At 36.9% G+C, this 15,829-nt stretch overlaps 2 protein-coding genes and 1 non-coding gene across 4 annotated transcripts in view; 1 reads left to right on the top strand and 2 right to left on the bottom strand.

Annotated features, from left to right (window-relative positions):
• Positions 1-15,829, bottom strand: part of LOC136340997 (uncharacterized) — a 114,312-nt gene that overhangs the window by 23,476 nt on the left and 75,007 nt on the right. For both annotated transcript variants that reach the window (XM_066285549.1, XM_066285550.1), the window contains exon 7: positions 12,946-13,046. In XM_066285549.1, coding sequence (XP_066141646.1) covers positions 12,946-13,046 — 101 coding nt within the window. The remainder of the gene's footprint in view (positions 1-12,945; positions 13,047-15,829) is intronic.
• On the bottom strand, positions 1,328-2,873 carry LOC136341003 (actin, muscle). The gene has a single exon (XM_066285559.1). It carries the CDS (start codon positions 2,786-2,788, stop codon positions 1,658-1,660), a length of 1,131 nt encoding a protein of 376 aa, XP_066141656.1. The 5' UTR covers positions 2,789-2,873; the 3' UTR covers positions 1,328-1,657.
• On the top strand, positions 15,224-15,305 carry TRNAS-AGA (transfer RNA serine (anticodon AGA)). Its single transcript has one exon. It is a non-coding gene; the product is annotated as a tRNA-Ser (tRNA).

Below are 15,829 nucleotides of genomic sequence, written 5' to 3'. Positions count from 1 at the left end.
CTTATTTAAAAGATTTGGAAAGCTAATTAGTAGTAATTGGCTACATGTTTAATATACAGCAATGTTGTGCATATTTGAGCATAATAAACGGCCCATGGTTTTACACACCGAATTTACTATTTTTAATATAGTTTTGGTTTTATGCCTTTTTCTGGTTTGAGGATCTTGATGTCTTACCAATGTAAAATATAAAATCCGTCAAAAAAGGAAAAAAAACAAAGGAAACAAAAAATTAACGAAGAAAAAGTTACTAATATTTAAGAAAAGTTGAATGGTGCTAAAGCATAAGGAAAAAACGAAGAGAACAAAAAAGGAACATGAAAAAGAGAAAGGCACTAATATTTCGAAAAGTGGATTAGTGTTAAGAACAAAAAAAAAACAAAAAACGAACAAGAAAAAGGAGAAAAAGAAAAGCTATTAATATTTCGAAAAGTTGAATAGTGCTAAAAATCAAAGAGAAAAATGAAGAAAACAAAAATGCACAAAGGAAAAAAGGAAAGAGAAGGTCACGAAAAGCGAAATGGCGATTAAAAGCAAAAGAAAAAAAAATAAAAAACGAACAAAAAAAAGTAGAAAAGGGTAAGTTACTGATAATTAGAAAAGTTAAATAGTGCTAAAAAGTAAAGAGAAAAACGAAGAAAAGAGAAAACGGGCAAAGAAAAAAAGAAAAGAGAAAGCGACGAAAATGGAAATGATGCTAAATAGCAAAGAAAAGACAAAAAAAATAAAAAACGAATGTAGAAAAATAAAAAAGAGAAAGCTTGAAATATTCCGAAAAGTTGAATGGTGCTATAACAATAAAGCTCTGGGTATGAATGAGTCGAGCTCGCACTAAGTTCATGTCCCAGTGGCACTAAAAAAGAGAAAAAGCCAAGTTCTAATATTTCGCTTTCCTCTCGAACTACGGTGTTTGTACCACAAATCCCAAAGGAGCGAGTTTATCCAGGCCCGTTACCATATAAGCTGTTCTGGTCTAAGAATAGCCTGGAGCAAATGGTGTAAATATTACAAAATTCCTAGTTCTTATTGCCAGAGGCTCATAATCTTTCCGGGCTATTTTGGGCCGGGCCGAAAATAAAACCAGTGACGTTCTGTTTTGTAAGTACGGTACGACTCCCGCATGGAAACTCTTCTTCCATTGCCTAAAAAGGCGACCTTGCTAAATTTAGACCTTTTTCTTGAAGTGGGTTTGGTCGACTTTGGTGGTATTTTGTGCGGTGCCCTAAATAGCTCTTCGGGATCCCGGGTGGTTCGTGCAACAAGAGAGCCGGTCGCGCCCTATTTTTAGGCGGATGCAGGTTGACGGGCGCAGTTAGAAAACCGAAAATTACTAACCCAAAAAATTGTTTATTAAAAAAATTACATAATATAACATAATAATAACATCAAAGTCGTTGGTAAAACCCTAAAATAGGAAATGAAAGGCAGGCGTATTACTGAGAGGTTTTATTGACCTGCCTCGTAATAAAGTAAATAATTACATAAAGTAAATAGTATTAACAAATAAGGTAAACATAGAGTCGAAAGATGTTAATTATATACAAGGTGTTCTTGCAAAAAATGTCTGTCTGGCAGTAGAACCACGGTCGCATTATCGTAACTGCAGATGGAATACAGCAGTAGAAACAACATGATAGAAATGCAATTAAGAAATTGCTTAGAAGCACTTGCGGTGGACAATTCCAGGGCCGGATTCGTCGTATTCTTGCTTCGAGATCCACATCTGTTGGAAGGTGGACAGGGAAGCCAAGATGGATCCACCGATCCATACGGAGTATTTCCTTTCAGGGGGAGCGATGATCTTGATCTTGATGGTGGATGGGGCCAAGGCGGTGATTTCCTTCTGCATGCGGTCAGCAATACCTGGGTACATGGTGGTACCTCCGGAGAGGACAGTGTTGGCGTACAAGTCCTTCCTGATATCAACGTCGCACTTCATGATGGAGTTGTAGACAGTTTCGTGGATACCGCAGGATTCCATACCCAAGAAGGAAGGCTGGAACAAGGCTTCAGGGCAACGGAATCTCTCGTTACCGATGGTGATGACCTGTCCATCAGGCAACTCGTAGCTCTTTTCCAATGAGGTGGAAGCGGCGGCGGTGGCCATTTCCTGTTCGAAGTCCAGGGCGACATAGCAAAGTTTCTCCTTGATGTCACGAACGATTTCCCTTTCAGCGGTGGTGGTGAATGAGTAACCTCTTTCGGTCAAGATCTTCATGAGGTAGTCGGTCAAGTCACGACCAGCCAAGTCCAAACGGAGGATGGCATGGGGAAGAGCGTAACCTTCATAGATTGGAACGGTGTGGGTGACACCATCTCCGGAGTCCAAGACGATACCGGTGGTACGACCGGAAGCGTACAGGGAGAGCACAGCTTGGATGGCGACATACATGGCGGGGGTGTTGAAGGTCTCAAACATGATTTGAGTCATCTTCTCCCTGTTGGCTTTGGGGTTCAAGGGGGCCTCAGTAAGGAGGACGGGGTGCTCTTCAGGAGCAACACGGAGTTCATTGTAGAAGGTGTGATGCCAGATCTTTTCCATGTCATCCCAGTTGGTGATGATACCGTGCTCAATGGGGTATTTCAGGGTGAGGATACCTCTTTTGCTCTGGGCTTCGTCTCCTACGTATGAGTCTTTTTGACCCATGCCGACCATCACTCCCTGATGCCTTGGGCGACCCACGATGGATGGGAAGACGGCACGGGGTGCGTCATCACCGGCGAAACCGGCTTTGCACATACCGGAACCGTTGTCAACGACAAGAGCCGCAACATCGTCGTCACACATGTTGTCTGATGTGGTTGATCACTACTGCTCACACAAGACAGAAAATACTCAGCTGAAAAGCTTGAATGCGACTAAGGAATAGTAAGATCCAGGTATGCTTTTATAGATGAGCGGGACAGTGGCGTCGTGCGTGCCCCTAAAAATATACACGTTTCTATTCCTACACACTCGCGGCTCAACATTACACTACAGGTTCGCAGACGGACCTCCCAAAATGGTAATTTTTTAGAATTGATCACTAGGGAATTCGGCAAGATTGCAAGAGACCGATGGTAATATTGAAAAGAAAATTCAAACGTGAGACGATTTGTGTTAATTTACATGTGTTTATTGTTGAGGCCGCAGTTCAGAGGTTGTGGTTGAATCGTTTTAGCCGGGGACCGCATGTTCCTCTAATGCACTTCTCTGCTTAAAAAGGAAAAAGTACGAATTTTGTTCTCTAAATCAGTAACGCCAGATATCGATTCACCCAGCATCTCCATATCCAGAACAAATTGCTTAAGGGGGCTGTTGCCAGCATCTAACCTCCTAAATTGGGAAAGCTCAAGAATCTTGCAATTATCCCAACTTCAGTCCTTGGAATTTTAAAAATAAATTTTTATCGAAAACTCCCCATCCATTGCCACGTAAAAGGAGCTCCTTCGTTCCGAAATTAATAAATTATTAGGAAATATGTTTTTAATTTGAGAGGAAACACTGGCGCGAATGACTCTGGAAACGAAATTTCACAAGTTCTCAATGACATTTAGATCAGGTGAATTGGCGGGCCATGTTAATTTCGCCAGCTTCAATTGTCCCCAACCGCTCCTCAATCTAGACGTGTCTCCAGGTTATCATCCGCAAACGTGAAATTTCGCAAAATTTCATTCTGGAAAGGATGAATAATGAACATAACGGCACTCTCGTCCATTCACTTCTGATAAGTGGAACAAAGAGGTGGGAATTTCACAAAACCTTAATTCGCCTTCGACTTAGGCGAGATGATACATATCTGGGAAATGGACTCTTAAAGCGGAAATTTAGATCGCTTTTTTTTGCAATTTTTTGACTCTAGACCATGAAAAAGCCATTTGCGCCCAAACATTGGGGCGTAATATTGCATTGCGAGCCCGCATGGGGAAACAAATCACATATACTGAGCGATAAAGAACGATTGATTTTTTATCTACTATTTAAAGAATTTAGTGAGTTTTGTTCAGTTTGCTCATCACGTTAGTGCCCAAACGTCGGCATTTTGAGGCTCTAAGTTCCCGGTCGTAAACCTAGTTAAGTAAATGGTAATGTTCTTTATGGAATTGCATGACGTATGGTCCCACCAAACACCCTTCAATTTCAACTTAATTGTGCGACAAACGTTCAGGTAATTCGTTATTTTTACGTCTATTGTTAAGACGAAAGGCCAACTAGTTGAACTTATGCGTGTTTATGAGAATTTACACACTGAAGCGATAGTGGCGAATAGTTAAGTTTAATGCATTTTTAAAGTGGGTGAAACTATTCACTTTCGACAATTGTAAGTGTTTTGTTACATATTGCATAAATTATATTCACTAGAAACGCTAGAAAGTGGTTGTTTTAACGGCTCTTGCTGCAGTTAATAAAACCCATAGATTTTTCCTTAAATTTCTGCATAAACGTCTGTGGTCTATGTGAGCCTATCGCACTAGGAAGCCTCTTGCATAGTGCGAATCGCGACTTTCTCCGGACCCCCTTTAGAGTTAACCTGAGTCATCCGACTTGAGACTGAAGTTGAAATTAGTTTTTTTCTTTGTTATTTGTCCGTTAACGAAACACTTCTAGTAGCTGCATGTTAAGCACGACAAGGTTGGGCGTTATGTATTTCATCGCTTTGCATGGAATGGCCAGCGAAATCACCATAGCTAAATCCCATTGAGCACTTACGGAATTTAACTGGCAAGACGATCGTGAATTGCAACATTGCACCGAGAATTTTGGATGAATTTGATGAAGTTTGATATAGCGAGTTGCTGATAAAATAATAGCGAAAATGAAAACTTCCAAGTGTAACTGGCTTACCCTCTTTTAATAACTAGAGGAGGGCTGACTGGCTGTTAATTGATCATTTTCTTAATTAATTAATTTTTTTTCATAACACCCTACACGTGATTTTAATAAATTGCATTTGAAAGCGAGTATTTTCGTTCAGATCTCTCGAGCACCGGCGGCGCGCAAGACTTTTGCACCTGTGCGTACTATGCAGTGCGTTTTTGGAAGTTATTTTTCAAGTCCATGTTGAGCTTGCAGAAGACTGTATTATTAACGAGATGAAAATAATGGTAATATCTGACGTCTACGTCAAACGGTGACATTTGACGTAGACGTGATGGTGACATTTGACGTAAATGTTCACCAACCTTCAATCAAAATTTCATTGCAACACGAGGAACCAAGCTATTTGGGCCGGTGTGATAATGGGCTTCTTGACGAAATTTATATCGTAATATAGTATATTTTGTTAACAATGGGCTAAGTCCGTTTATTGTTGGGTATTGTTGCCATTTGCTGCTATAGAGTACTCAAAGTAAAACATATATATTTTTACAGGCTTTTTTGACCTAGTTGGCAAACTAGAATGAACTTTGGACTTTCTATATTACTTGTGCCAAATTTCATAGCTATAACTCCAGCAGAATTTAACAAATAAAACACCGATGGCGTTATTCTAAAATGAAATTAGTAAATTTCGGAAAAGCAGTTTATGGTAATTTTTTGATGAGAGCACTTTCATGCAAAAATTATCGGCAATTTTGATGCATTCACGTTGATATCCCTAATGATTGCACTACAGCAAATTACCGTTATATTTCGCTAATGATTAGTTCAGCGCAACGACGAGAAACGAAGATCGCATTGTTAAGATCTCGAGTTGGACAAATCAACTAAAGTATCTTTTAAAATGTGTTTTTTTTTTTTGTTAGAGGAAATGCGGTAATCCTGAATAGGTACGTGAATTTCAGTTTAAATAAACCGTACATCAAAGCCCTTAAGCGAAGGAACTGCTGCAACCAAAAAAGGGCTGACGATCATCGTCTTTTTATTTCTGATCACAATGCGTGTTAATTTCTTAAAACTACTTTATTTTCTCCTCTAAAACCGATATTTGTATTTGTCCCATCTGAAATCGAAGAAATTGAACAAATTGAGAGAGAATTTATGATTAGAGAATAGATTCGACGATGCATTGAAGAGCTCACTCGCTGTAGTGCTGGATTATCAAAAGTTCGTTTTGGTTCAGTGGCGTGCTAAAGACCATATTCCCCGCTTCGGGTGATATTATGACAAAACGATGTTTAAAATTCTAACATGAAAGGCAATGAATTGCCCCTTCTTTCTGCGGTATTCCCAAAACTCATATGACGTAAGTGTTTTTTGTTTTTTATTTCTGTTAAAGTTGGTAACAGCAAAAGCAGTGTTTTTTCGTTGTGGTCAATTCTTTGGGTGTCATTATAAATTTGAGAAACATGTAGGAAAATCGTTAAAAAAAAATGTCTAAAATTTCTGAGACCCTTTATTCCTACGCCGATGCGCAGTGGTAGTTGCCCAAAATAACCGGTACCATCCATGTATGGCCTGGTCGATGGGGCGACGCAGTCGCAGGCGTCGCCCAAAATAAGACATGCTGACTGAGGATAGTGGGAGGCGCCGCGACGCGTCCTGTTGCCGCGATTTCACAAAGGCGACCGCTCCTAAAATAGTACCCGAAACCAAAAATGCATGCTTCTCCCGGATTATTCACATAGTTTTCTGAACTTTTAGATTTTGTTTTTGGACCGTTCCTCTTTTCAGCTTTTCCTCTACGTGTAAAAAGTTCAATTTGTGTTTTTGCTCTAACATTTGCATGCAGCTTTTATCTAATTCATTGATATAAAATTGGTCTAATCTGCTTTATTTGAAGCGTAAGTAGTCAGTTTTAATTGTGTTTTATGGGTTTTTGGTTCCAGCTACAGTCAGGACTAGCTAACGAGATTTCGATATTGCATAAAATCACCTAAAAACTAGAAATCGAACGAAAACAAATATTTAATAATTCAAGTTTTCCGAGACTCTTCCCCATGCGAGTGCCATTTTCGGGGAATTGCATACGCGTATTGTTTCAATAATGAAAAAATTAACAGGCCACGCCCTTGCTTTAATCCGCTATGCCATGAAACCATTCGCACCTCATTTGGCAACCCATCACAACCATTCACTTAACATATATCCATGGCACCTAACAAGTTTGCACTCGTGCAAATTGCACACGTACATAATTTGCACTGGTGCTTTTTCTCAACTCGAGTAACAATGGAACAGGTACGATCCAAAGGCTCTTTCCATGGTTATATTTTTTTATTACATACGATCACCCAATCAAAAACTTGACCCTCTCTTGATCTTGAAACGCAAGGACTTTTTGGAAAGTCCTCGAGAAACGTCAAGAAAGTTTTTGAAGGGGACGAATTCAATCTCCCGAAAAAAGAATAAAAAGATAAATAAAAACAATTAAAGACCGTTTGTGAGCACAAAATCGTAAAATATTTTATTTTCTATAAACAAACAAGTTTTTTGCATTGTTTACGTACTATTTAGATTAATTTATATTGCGCTTTTTTTCGAAATTTACAGCTTTTTTCCCCCAAAAATAATCGATCGATTTGGAATCGCATTACACCATTTAATGTAGTGTTAAAAGCCCCTCAATTTTAGGTACCTCCCGGCTCATCTTGCCATTTAAAGTTATTGAGGGGGTTGTGACGTGCAAAATGGTGAAGTTGGGGAGTTGAATTTGATATCAAAATTCGTCCCCATCAAAAATTTTTTTGACGACTTTTGAGAATTTTCCGAAAAGTCGTTATTTGTGAAGATTAAGGGGAGATCACGTTTTCATTGCATGGCCCTGTACATATTTTTTACATAGATTTTTTTGAGTTTCGCATTGTGTTGCCCACACGACATTTAAAAAATTCTATCAGTGAAAAGTATCAGCAGTAATCACTTGTTCAAATTATAGACAGACATTCACGCAAAATGATCGGGTATTTTGAGGGACTGCTGCATTATTCTCTATATTTCAATCCGAACTAAATTTGAATTGCTGCCATTAACGAAAGTACGAGGAAAAACTTCATAGCTAGACGATTTATAGGTGCAGTATTGATTTGCCTATGGAGGGATAATTGATGGTGGGGTAATTGAATTTTAAGCAAACTTTTCAATTAATAAACACGTATTTGGCTTAAGACGAGTAGAGGGAGGTACACAGCGGTCTGGAAGCGCACTAAATGTTATTTGCGCGCCGTACTAATTGTTTATGTGCACTAACAATTATTTACAGGCACATTATTCACGCACATTTACGCGCGCAGTAATCGACCCTTTCCGTGACTTCATGAAATTTAATTAATGCACTAACTTTTCTTCTTCATTGCCCTATAGATTTCCAGACGGATCCGATGCGCTCGAAAAAAAATATTTCGCCATATATTTTCCTGGAAATCATCGGAAACAATGAAGATCGGCGATTTTCCACTTAATGTGGTGGAACTGAAAGAGAGAGAGAGAGAGAGAAAGAGAAAGAGAGAGAGAGAGAGAAAGAGAGAGAGAGAGGGAGATAAAGAGATAGAGAGAGAGGGAGAGAGAGAGAGCAAGAGGAGAGTTTCAGATTTAATTGAAATTTTTTTTCCACATTCAATCCAAATAATCATATTTTATACTCAACGAGAATGGATTTAAAGGGAATTTCATGTTCACTTAAAAGCTTTTTGAAATGTAATAGTTGACTAGGGGAGAAGCGGAAGTTTTGGGGAAACACCATGACGGGTACCGTTAAATTTTTGATTGGAAATTATATTGACATCAGGATTAATACACATATATCGTGTTCTGTGTTATCTCTCAATGGAGCATAGATGTTAACGATGTTACCTTTACCTCTGACCGCTTACATTACCTAAATTACAAATCCAGCTATGTTCGCCTAATTAGCGGAAAAGTAAACCATTGCAGTCAGTATTTCATTAGGGCTGCACCCATTGAAAAGCACATGTTTAAGTCCGATAAGGCCCATATTTGCCTATCGATCTCAATTTTCTTCCTTATAAGTCCAATAACCCCCATTTATCCGTTTTTGCCGTATATAGTTCCCTCTGCACCTCGAGCCCTCCTTCCAATAAATAATTTGCCCTTAAGGGCACTTTATCAACGTCAACGCTCTCCACAATATATAACTTTTTTCTTATTAGATATCTCGATGGAATAAGAATCGAACAAAGTAGAGTCTCGCATTGCTATATTCGAACTGATCCGTCTATAAATAGAGCGCTGAGTGATCACAATAGAGGATAGAGGTTGACACTTTTGGCAAGGGTCACCGGGAATGTAAATACACACCTTAATTATGCAAATATCAGGGAATTTTTGGCAAAATCCAGTTTATTTACCCGGGTGATTCATTAATTTCGGTTACTCATATCGAGTGTTCCAGTCTGATTCAGCCAAAGTACTGAGGCATATTTTGCTTTCATAAAATCGGCGAAAAATGCAGCTTTGCGTAACACTTTACTCGGGCCTTTTCATACTGGTTGCATAGAAATTATTGAAAAAAAAATCTAAAAACGCGAAGCTTCATGCATTATTTGCATAAAAAATTTCGTGAACTTAAATCTTTCACGAAATCGACGAATATGCGGCTTTGCGCAAGTCATGCTCAACCATGCAGTTCGTTTACAAGATATTGAAAGAAATTGAAATACGTTAAATTTCATGTATTATTTGAATAGAACATTCAGAAATTTCAACCTTTAATGTAATCGACGAAAATGCGGCTTTGCGCAAGTCGTGCTTAATCGTGGAGTTCCTGCACAAAGTATTGGAAGAAATCGAAATGCAGTGAACTTCACGTCTTATTCGAGTTGCAAACTTCAGGCACTTAAAGCTTTCATGAAATCGAGGAAAAATACGGCTTTGCGCAAGTCGTGCTCAACCATGGAGTTCGTTCACAAGATATTGAAAGAAATTGAAATACTTCGAGTTTCATGTGTTATTTGATTAGGAAGTTTCGGGAGGTTTAATTTTCCAAAATTTGGAAAAAATTAAGCAGGTTTTTGGGATTTTTTTAATGCAGACAGATCGAACGGAATAAGGTAATTGGAATATCAAGATGCATGCCAGGCATTTTTAGAACGTGAATCTAAAATTAGCTGGCCGCCTCTACGTCCTTGAACGATATTTTTATTTAGCTTCAAAATGAGGCTAAATATGAAATAAGATGCCAATTTTCTGATTAAGAATTTGGGAGATTGGACACGACCTTACCAGTTTCTCTAGTCAGGTTAAGCGTGGTTTGTAGATTTACGTAATCGGCAGTTAAGAATTTAAACACACTACTTTAAACCGGTTTATAGTGGGTTGATGTAATTCACCATATCCGAGAACGAAAGATCAACATTTTGACACTTTTTAGAGTTATACAGGGTGTTCAAAGTAAGCAATTAAAGTAAAACGGCTCGTGTCACATACCAGTTTTATATAGGGTAAGTCAGTTTGTACTAACAGGACTCTAACTTTCGATATCTTACCTTAGTTTAAATTCAGCAAGTCACATGAACATGTGTCGACAAATGCTTCATTTCTGATATACAAGGTGTTCGACTTTTTTTGTACTTCCTACAAAACTCTTATAAGTTTTGAGACAATTTATTCGAATTTTTATCATTATTTACCAGCGATGGTCCGCAAGTTTCGACATGTCTGGACGATTTAAAGACCTTCAGGGTGATATTCTTTCGGCGGTCAGGCCCTCTTTCACCGTCGTTCAGAACTTTTTTGTGGTTCGCCACTGACTGCTTAGTCTGAAAATTTTGGTTTCCACGTTCAATTTAAAACCTTTTTGGTCTTTTGCAGTTTTATCGTGTCTGTAACCGTTTCCGAGTAACTCGAAAATCTCTGAAAGAGCGTATCATTAATAAACATCTTATTCATCGGCAATTTAACAATATATTATGCTACGCCTTGAGGCAACTATTAAAGTCACGACTAAAATGAAATATTATAGTTCCAGACTATTTGTTAAGTAATAAGGTTCTGGCTTATTATCATTATACGCTTTCAAGCAAACATTTTCGGTAATTTTAATGCACTTATACTATTACCGTTAACAACATTTTTTTTTTTAATAAAATGTTCTTTCAGATACTTTTTAAAATTACCCGGAAACGGTTAGAGATACGATGGAACTGCAACAGACTAAAAAAATTCTAAATTGAACGTCGAACTGAATGTTTGTGATTGAGCAGTCAGTGGCGCGCCACAAAAAAGTTCTGGACGATAAAAGAGCGCCTGACCGCCGAAGAAATATCACCCTATAGGTTTTTAAGCCATCTAGACATGTCAAAACTTGCGGAGCATCGTAGGTAATAAATGGTAAAAATTTGAATAAATGATACTAAAACCTATGGGGGCTGTATGGGAAATAGAAAAAGAAATCCAAAACTTTAACACACCGTATCATCTCAAAAACGAAGCTTTTGCCGACATATTTTTAAATAACTTACTGAACTTAAAATAAGTTTCTCTATCGAATGCCAGAGTGCTGCTAATATAAAATGACTCACCCTTTACGATTATCAAACGACAATAAGTTTGGATTTATATATTTTTAATGCCTGAATTTTCACGATTTTTGAAAATTAGCATTATTTGATAAATTTTATAAATAAAGTAAAAGTTTTTCTCCCAATCATCAGGTACTAAAAACCCATTAATTTTAAGTGATATTTTGCGTTCAAACACCACTCAGTTGGAATCGGCTCTTTTTAAGGGTTGATAATACGAATGTTTTTATATACATTTATGTTGAATAGCTAAGCCGTTATAGCGTCTCCACATCGACGGAAATTTGAAATTTCATGCATTAAGTTTTCCACGTCAACCACGGAAAATAAATTTGCCCACAGTGAAAGAGCAAAGTTTATCTTATAAAGTAGTTTTGTCGCTACTGCAAAGTTCAGAGTCACGAAAGGTATAAAGAGCTTAAAGTTTGGAAATGTCCTAGATTTCGTCTGGGGATTAATTGCTAGCGAAAAGATTGTTTTCACAGTTTTTCATCTTCAAATGGAATAATATCGCATGAAAATCCTGCTAAGTTTGCTGTTTGGTTTACTATTAGATTCTGGGAAAGGTGGTGAAAAGGTGGATAAATCCAATAAATAAATTAATTTAAAAAACTTTTAAAATAAAATTTGGTAGTCTTAATTGTAAGTTTATTTACTTCATTTAAGCTAGGAAAGGGAAATGCGCATGTCTATGTAGATTATGTTCAGCAGCGATAATTTTTTTGAGCAAAAATTTCCATACATTTATCCCGTCGGTACGTCGCTTTCATTGCATTTTCATTTTTATTGACAGTTCAATGATGCAAATCCGGAGTTCAGTGAGTGGGTTGTTGACAAACTACGAGTGCTCTTTAAAATGGGGAGAAATACCAAAAATAAGCAACAAAAAAGTGTCTAAAGAGCGCCAAAAACTGTCAATAAAAAAAGGGATTTGAGAGTTTTCAACACAAATTAAGGCGAAGAGATTGATATCGTTTCATTCTGAAGACGTTAATGCCTTGTTAACGTCTTAAGAACATAGAAACAAAATTTTAAAAAAATAAAATGGAAAAAAAAACAAAAAAAAACAGAAAAAGTGGTAAAAAAGGAGAGAAAAAAACAGCAATTTGCTCAGGAATCTGCTTGGTTCACCCTGCAAAACGCCACTTGCCGGTCCTGCAGTGTAAAGGTTGTGTATGAAGATGAAAACTGATGTCGAAGATTTGCAAAAAAAATTGCCTTAAAGTGAAAATGAAGCGCGACTGGCTCTGGAAACGCACTGAGTAGTTAAATTTTCTAATTATGCAAACAAAATGAAAATTAACTAAACTGACCACTAATCTATTAAATAAATTTTTCTGAGAAATTGACAGAACTAATATATTTTTTTGGCCACTGAAAAATTTCCAGAATGTGACACATCTCCTTGAAACACCCATTTCTACCTTCAAAAGAGCCGTTTTAAAATTGACCTGCTGTTACAAATTTTCTCGAACCGGGCAAATGATCACCTCAAGATTGAACAACCAGTTTAATCTAAAAAAATCTCGAAGCTCAGATACTTACTTGTGTAAGAAAAAGCGAGTCCATCCGACCATCGGAAATCACTTTCATGAGTTTTATCCGAGGCTCCAATCCAATAAGCGTTGTCATCACGATAACTGGGGCTGAAAAGAAAATCTCGGATTAATGGAAGCTTGGAAGTTGAACGTGAGACAGAAGCTCCTTCATGCTGTTAAAGTTTTAACGCTCAGAAAATGGAGTTAGTTACCAGGTTAACGGCATTTGCGGGTTTTACGTTAACAGACGTTCATTTGCCGTTTTGCCTGTGACCTCAAAATACGTTTTTGTATGTCTGAAGTTCTTCCATAGGGTTACAAACAAAATTTTTTACGCTTTGCGGAGACTTAAAGTTCTTGTTAAATTAGAACAAAATTGTATTGTTTCCACGAAAGCTTTCAACGAGAATTCAATAAATTTAACCTTTTTTGAAATTTGCTTTGCCGTGGTTTAAAGAATTTCTCTCCATAAAGTTTTTTTGCCATGTTTAAGGGCCGGAAAATCAATTAGTACGCAACACTATTAAGAAGTTAATTTCCATTGAAACGAGTAACACCCAATTAATCACTAGTTTCCTTATATCCGTAGAAATTATCCGTTAGATTATTTTGACATTAAATTGGCGTATAGACCCATAAAGCCAACCTATTGAAATTTCGAGGGGTTTAAAATTCCTGTTAAATTCTCTCATCGTTCTGTTTTTTTGATGAAAATTATATTCCTGGCAAAACTACGGGCGTTCAATAATTTGGCCCTAAAGTTTATAAGACAAATTGCCCACATAGCTAACCTTTAGCAGGGCACATCGGTGATAGATAAGATAATTTAGCAGTTTAACCTCATCGGAGCTTGAGGTTCTATTTTTGCTAGTATTTAGTGCCACCACATGTTCACGTAAGTGGGCTATTTATGTCTTGCTTCTATTTGTGATCTACACGAACGTTCCTGGAGAAAAACCAGTTTTCTTCGGAATTGTTAAGTACCTACGTACGATTAGGGCGTTTTTATTGTTACAAATAGGATTACTGCTAGGTATAACAGCTACCATCATCAGTACGTATTGCCGTAGTATTTTTTTAAAATTCAGGCTTACGTTGCAGAAATGAAAATTTCCCTTTGAGTTTTTCTCAAAATTGTGTTTATTGTCTATAATTCTGGCGGGGTGGTGTGGGTTATATACGGCCTTCAGTTCTCAAAATAGTTAACGAAAAGGTTATACGCCTAATATTACTGAATCTGAATCAGGTAGTAAAAGGATGTGGACAAATTGGTGAATGAAAAACTCTGCACAATGAATTTTTATGAAATCCCCGTAGAAATGATAATTTTTTAATGTATTCTAACGTTATAAAAATCATTATTCCAAAGAGATCTAGATGCGACGGATTTCGAGGCATTTTCATGTTAACCTGGGAAAAATTTTATTTATCGATATTTTCTCTACCTGTAACCGTTTTTTTTCTTACCAATAAAGTCGCTACTGTGTGTTTGATCCAATACTATTGTGCCGATTTACCTTTTTGAGTCTAAATTCGTTTTTCATATCATTTATCACTAATTTTCAATCTGGTAATCTAACAAACTTGCACGGTCAATAGACAGAGAAGTGTCTACAAAACTGGTCTATATATATAACAATTACCTGTATTCGTTATTTAGGCAACCAGAAATATATATACATACATTTGTATGTATATGTATATAATAAAGTCAATTAGTTGATAAAAAGATGTAAACAAAATGGTGAACGAATACTTACTGTGTATAGCATTTTTATAAAATAGCTCTATAAGTGACAATTTTCTAACGTAGTTTAGTACCGCAAAAGTCATTTTTCCGGTTAGATCCAGATATGGCTGTTTCCATATATGTATATACACGTAATACTCTTAAAATTGATATTGAATTTCAGAAGAAATATGTGCATCTCGTAGGCGACTCATATTGATACTTACCAGCATTAAAAAAAAAACAGCGTTTACTGGTAATTTTCTTTCACCTGAAACATTTACCCAACGAAACTTCCAGCGACGGTGGTACTGCAGTGGAATGGGTACGAACAGGCGGTTGACAATAAGAAATGAAATTGTTTGCATCCTGTTAAAAAAAGTTATGTTATTGTACAGTGTGTCTCAGATTCCATTTTACCGGAGACATCTGAGAAACTCTAGTATTGTTTAGGAAATAAGAATTGACTGTGATTATTAACTATATTTATTCTACAATATTTTTGTTGCTTCTAATATGTTCTTTTATAAGTAACATTAGCATAACTCCTTACGTAGCAGTCGTGGCCGAGCGGTTAAGGCGTCTGACTAGAAATCAGATTCCCTCTGGGAGCGTAGGTTCGAATCCTACCGACTGCGCAAATACTTTTTTTTATTATTATTATCATCTTTGTAATGATAATATGTAATGGCGTTGAGTAATAGATTAGCATAACTATCACAAATTCTGAATGAACAGAAATAGTTCCTCAATGTCACTAAAACCTTGATCCCGATCTACTTTCGTAACAATTAGTCTACAGATTTAAGTGAAACATGTATTTTGTAATATAGTTTTTTGAATTCAACCAAACCAAAGTTTTCTTTAAAAAATCTATTGCAAAAAATAACAATTTTTTATTCACGACTTTTTCGTGTTTTTTTTTAAACAAATCCGATATCCCATCGATCGATGTATGAGTGCATCATAGATGACCACAAATGTCTTAATATGCGAGAACGTGTATCTTTTGTGGTTTGGAAGTTCCCTTATAGATCTCTCCGAATTTGCAGCGCAGCGCATAATTATTGAGGAAAAATACCTCTATCTACCGCAAAAATTAAATACCATAGAACATAATCTAAATTTTAGATGATAAGTTTTATGGCATTTTAGAATTAAT

The sequence above is a fragment of the Euwallacea fornicatus genome, chromosome 9 (assembly GCF_040115645.1).
Source record: "Euwallacea fornicatus isolate EFF26 chromosome 9, ASM4011564v1, whole genome shotgun sequence".
Lineage (NCBI taxonomy): Eukaryota > Metazoa > Arthropoda > Insecta > Coleoptera > Curculionidae > Euwallacea > Euwallacea fornicatus.
This window is presented reverse-complemented; position numbering and strand designations above follow the sequence as displayed.